Genomic DNA, 5,226 nt, shown 5'->3' with positions numbered 1-5,226 from the left:
ATTTTTCTCTAGGAAGTAAAATTCTCAAATCATTCTTAATATTTGTAGAATGATATAGATGCAAGCAAATCCGCCCCAGTACTGAATACATCTAAGCAGGATGGACCGATGCCAAAACCACATAGTGTTTCACTTAATGATACTGAAACAAGGAAGCTGGTGGAGGAGTGCAAAAGACTTCAAGCAGAGATTATGAAGCTGACAGATGAAAATCGGCATCTGAGGGTAAGTTCTGCTTCCGTGTTTACATTGAAGTGACTTCACTCCCCTTGGTTGAAAGGTCTGATTTGTAATTAGGCCAAAAGATGTGTATTTCAGCAAGTAGATAAAACTGTTAGAATGTCAAGATTGATTTGTAATATAATTTTACTGTCCTGTATATGCTGTGTATTTTGAACTTGTCAGTGATTGAGACTTTGCGATTGTCATAGATGAGACATTGAAGCTACATAACTTTCTTCTTAAATGCAACTATCCTATTTAAGGTGGTCTTAGTTACTTTAAATCAAAAATAGTGCATTAGTAGCTTTTATTTAAAGTGCATTATTTTTCATTAAGAGTGAGTAAATGAGATCCAGAGCAGTAATATTTTATATTACAAATTGATAGTGAACAAGAACAGTTGCTGGTCAGAGGTAAGCAAACACTACTTTCCAGTACCTTTATGTAAAGGTGTCATTTCAGTAACCTGTAACTAGTCAATACATGACTTTATGGGACTTTTCTATATATTTGCTTTTGGAACAGTTCTAACAATTTCATTGGCCATGACAGCCTTTTAAAGAACCATGAAATAATGATGTCTCCACACCTGCAATTCTGATGAAGTTTACACAAAGCAGATGTTTCTTCTTAACGATAAGGAATTTACTGCTATTTAATTTTGACACATAGTAAATAAAAGCAAAATACTTCATTGTGCTTGTCAAGATTTTCTGAATCTTTTTTAACCAGAACATGGAGAGCGACTAGTGGATTACCTGTACTTATTCGAAATACTATGGTTTTCTATGTCCATGTTTTGGATTTCAGTGTGGTGTGATGTTGTGTGTGTGGGTTTTTGGGTTTTTTTACTTCATTTAAATATTTGCCAGTAAATTTGGCCTTTTAGTTCAATTTTTAGTATTGTTAAGAAGATGTATTTATACTTTTTTTCTATCTGTATTTTCTCCTCCCCCTCAGGATGAAGGCTTGAGGCTCAGAAAGGTAGCGCACTCGGATAAATCTGGATCACCCACAGCTTTGGCCCTCAGAGATAATGGCTCTAATTCTCTTCCTTCACTTCTTGTTGTAATTGCAGCCATTTTCATTGGATTCTTTCTAGGGAAGTTCATCTTGTAGAAAGAATGAGTGAGAGAAGCATGCAAACGTGCAGCTTCCTTGTTTGGTTTTTTTTTTTTTGGTTTTGTTTTGTTTTGTTTTTTTGTTTTGTTTTTTTGTTTTCTCTTGGCCAGAAAAAGGTTTGTTTACCTACCACATCATGGGTAGTATGGCCCAAGTGGCCCTTTTTGTGTACAGCATCATAACAGGCTTTGCCTTTAATGATCTCGCACGGTTAGAAAACACAATCTGAAAAAGACAAACTGTTCGGCTGCTGGACAAAATTGTACATTAAGTCATCAATAGCAGGTACCAGTTGCACAGTCAGTCCTTTATGAAAATTCATAAATAAAGAATTGTTCTTTCTTTCTGTGGTTTTAATAAGAATTCAAAAATTGTTCAGAGTCTTGTAAATGTTATTTTAATAATCCTTTAAAATTTTATCTGTTGCTGTTACCTCTTGACAAATGATTTATTAGATTGCTAATCCCACTCATTCAGGAATATGAATACAAGAGGTATTCTGGGGGAAATGGTGCCTCTTACTGTGTAAATTTTCTCCTTACCTTACTTTGCTAATATCATGGCAGAATTTCTTTCTTATTCCTTGTGAGGCATTGTTGAGAGTTCTTCATCCTTACAATCCTGTCCCATAATATTTAACATGACAAAAGAAATAAAATTGTTAACAGATTTTTCTGCTGGGTAGCCTGTTTGTGTGTGTCGTACTTTTAGAAGGGATTCCTAACAAGTTCATTGTTCATGGTAATTTGCTACTTGTAACAAATGGCTATTTTGAAGTTTATTTGCTTAAGTCTCTGGCTTAGACTGTTGTAATTGAAGCTTGGGAAAGAAAAAAAAGGTTTCCATTCCATTTGTTTAGGCTGTTTTCTGACTGCTTTCAGCTACAGAGAGGATGGTTATCAAACTTGTTTTGGAACAGAATAATTTGGATATCCAGCAGGTACAAATACCAGACGTGAATGCTTTCCGTATATTAACAATTTGCTTGGATTGTGCAGGAGTGTAATAATCAACCTTCTGTTCCATCTTTGGATCTTCTGGGTGTCTTCCAGGAGTCAGTATTATTCTTTGATTTCTTAAGGGTACTTAATTCACATATACTAACTTACCGGGTTTGTAATTCTGTTGGAGCCGATATTCAGAAATGCAAGTTGAATCATTCAGACACCCATAGTGAATTCCATGATGCAGAAGAGTTGATATTTGCTGAGTGAGCCTCAGTTGCTCACCTTTGAGAAATAAAAATCATTTTTATGCAACTCTTGGCAGACCTACCTGTGTTAACTGTGTATAGCTAAGTTTTAAAGAATGCATTTTTGGGGTCTGAAATGCTTCCCTGCACTTAGTCTTATGTCTTGCCTCATTTCTGAATATGTCATAAAAACAAACAGTAGTATTGAAACAAAATATTATCTGTACTTCTAAGTAAGCATAATCCAGTACAGGGAATTACTTGTAAACTTGAAAAACTGTGGAAGGGGTATACTCCTGTAAGCAAAATTGTGTATGCTCTTGGACAGCTTGACTTGATGTGGTGCAGCTAAGTGTGTTAGACCTTGGTATATGCACACCTTATGTAGCTGAGAAAAATGTTCTGGAAGTGATGTATGTTATCTTGGTTGCCTTTGATTTTTAGTGCTTTTTTTAAAAAAAAGAAAACAATAATTACATCATGTTCTGTCATTGCTCTCTGTGATAAAAATTTTTTTATAAAATCTTGCACATGTACAAGGAAGATGATGGAGAAAATGCAAATACTGCTTATCTTTTCACTTAAGCATGCAAGCACTGATGTTTCCAATTACTTGTTCCAGTGTCTGCATTCAAGTCTCCTTCCACCCCAGTGACTGGAAAAAACTATGTTAAGGTCTTGATTGTTTTTGTTCCACTGGTTCAGAATGGTGTATTTCTCCTGATTTTTTTTTTTCTCTAACAGAACATTGCCACATCAAACTTTCTTAGCCTGTTCCAAAGTGATTACGTGGAAAATAACGAAAGCAATATTGCGCAGGATGTAGTTTGCTTCAGACAGAGCAGTCATTTCTGCGTTGAAGGGAGAAAAACTAAACAAAACCCTCTGGAAGATCTCAAAATGTTTACAGCATGTTGTATGGAGGTTTTCAAGGGTGCTAGCACTTAGAGGACTTTGAAGCAGAAAAAATAATTGCTTAGTGCAGCTGACTCAGGTTTTGGTATCTGGCAGAAGAAATAAGGTAAAAATAATGATAAAATGAGAATGAAATAGCTTTTTCCATAAATAACAAAAGAGTTGGTGGTAAAACTTGGTCATGTCTTCAAAGTAAAAGTGTACAGCGGTCTCGTAACCAGTGTACTCAGTAATGGTATAAGGAGACTGTCCTGGTTTCCCGTAATCCCTTCATAGCTGTATATAAAATGTAATGCTAAAACTATTTTGCTCTCAGGAGTCACTTTGGATGAGATCAACTGTATTCAGTGAATTATGTAATATGGATTAAATTGTTTGTCTTTGTTCCTGAAATGGTTAGAACTTCTTGCTTTGTCTGCCTGCTTACTTGTGTATGTAAGCACAGGGAAATACAGTCTCTCCACTGCTCCTAGTGAAATGAGCAGAGGATGATGCCCATAAAGTCATGTGAGGGTAAATGTGTAACTTCAGTTAAATACATGTTGCAGGTTGCTCTTCTGATTTCTCAAAAGGGCAAGATAGAACAAGTATACCATATCAAAGTAGTATTTTAAAGTTTTTATGAATATAGCACTTTAAAAAAAGAGTAGTATGGTTCAGGGGGAAAAAACAAGCCTAGTTAACTAGAAGATACTGCTTCTGTAGTAATTCTGGGCACCAAATTTAACCCAATTAAAAAAATATATATATATAAAGTTCATTTAAGAAAAAGTTATTTGTATCAATGCACAAGTTACTTGTGCACTTCTACCAATTCTCTAAAAGCTGTTGACAAACACTATTGCCCAGGCTTGCATGTTTCTGCTGCTATGTTTGAAGCCAATTCACTTACAAGAAGCAACCAAACACTAGCTTGGAACTTCATTATCCTCCTGGGAGGAGGGAGGGTGGAGGGAGGAGTTGAAAGGTGATATTTTGCCAAAGGGGAAAAGACAAAGTCAATAAGCAAAACTTATCTTTCAGGCCTTCTTCAAAGTTATTAAAAGTTGAAGTGTTAATAAACTATGAAAAATGTAGTAGTGTCCTTTTTATTTTGGAACTTCTCCCTGACTACGTTCTGTGGACTGCTGATAATGAATAGGTGTATCTTGTCCACCTTGTGGACGGTGTAACTGCTCTGCTCTGAGGTACAGCTGGAAAATGGCATGAAGCTGCCTTGGATGAAGATTCAGTGTTGGAGTGAAGAGCAGGTGCCTGGATCCAGGCAACACTGAGGATACTGATGGGTCTGTCAGATTTATAGGAATCATCTTGACAAAGAGTTTTATTTTTCCTGTTTGGAGTCGCTAGATATTTATGTATGATCTGACTTGGCAGAGCAAACACTTCCTTCAGTTCTGTGGCAAAAGATGGAATGGGAGCTACGCAGTTACAGAGCAACCCTAAGAAATACTTAGTACAATACCGAAATGCTCTGCTCTGCATGTTTACAGGCAGGATTGAAATTCTGTAACTTGTCTTTTTAGCCACATTGCTGTGAATGTAATAGTGCTTTGCCTTTTATTCTGGTTCCTGTGGAATGGCTTTGTGGGGGATGTCCTGGAAGGCCCATCCGTGTGTAGCAGTCACCACTGCTGCCAGCAAGGCTGTCTTTGCTGATCCTGAGCTGCTGTGGCAGCTTTAGAGTGGTGGCACATTGGAATGTTGGACCAAGAGGGGGAGCTAAATGCAGGAGTCAGTTTTCACAAGGGTTTGAGCTCCTGTGAGAAGGACAA

At 36.8% G+C, this 5,226-nt stretch overlaps 1 protein-coding gene across 1 annotated transcript in view; it reads left to right on the top strand.

The window, feature by feature from the left end:
• VAPA (VAMP associated protein A) overlaps positions 1-3,844 on the top strand; it is a 29,350-nt gene extending 25,506 nt beyond the window's left edge. Inside the window, exons 5-6 of the mRNA XM_017819516.1 lie at positions 49-225; positions 1,183-3,844. Coding sequence (XP_017675005.1) covers positions 49-225; positions 1,183-1,341 — 336 coding nt within the window. The 3' untranslated portion in view covers positions 1,342-3,844. The remainder of the gene's footprint in view (positions 1-48; positions 226-1,182) is intronic.
• Positions 3,845-5,226: the final 1,382 nt, after the last annotated feature.

The sequence above is a fragment of the Lepidothrix coronata genome, unplaced genomic scaffold (assembly GCF_001604755.1).
Source record: "Lepidothrix coronata isolate B3197 unplaced genomic scaffold, Lepidothrix_coronata-1.0 Scaffold75, whole genome shotgun sequence".
NCBI classification, from domain to species: domain Eukaryota; kingdom Metazoa; phylum Chordata; class Aves; order Passeriformes; family Pipridae; genus Lepidothrix; species Lepidothrix coronata.
The sequence above is the reverse complement of the archived record's forward strand: the minus strand, read 5'-3'. Positions and strand labels throughout refer to the sequence as shown.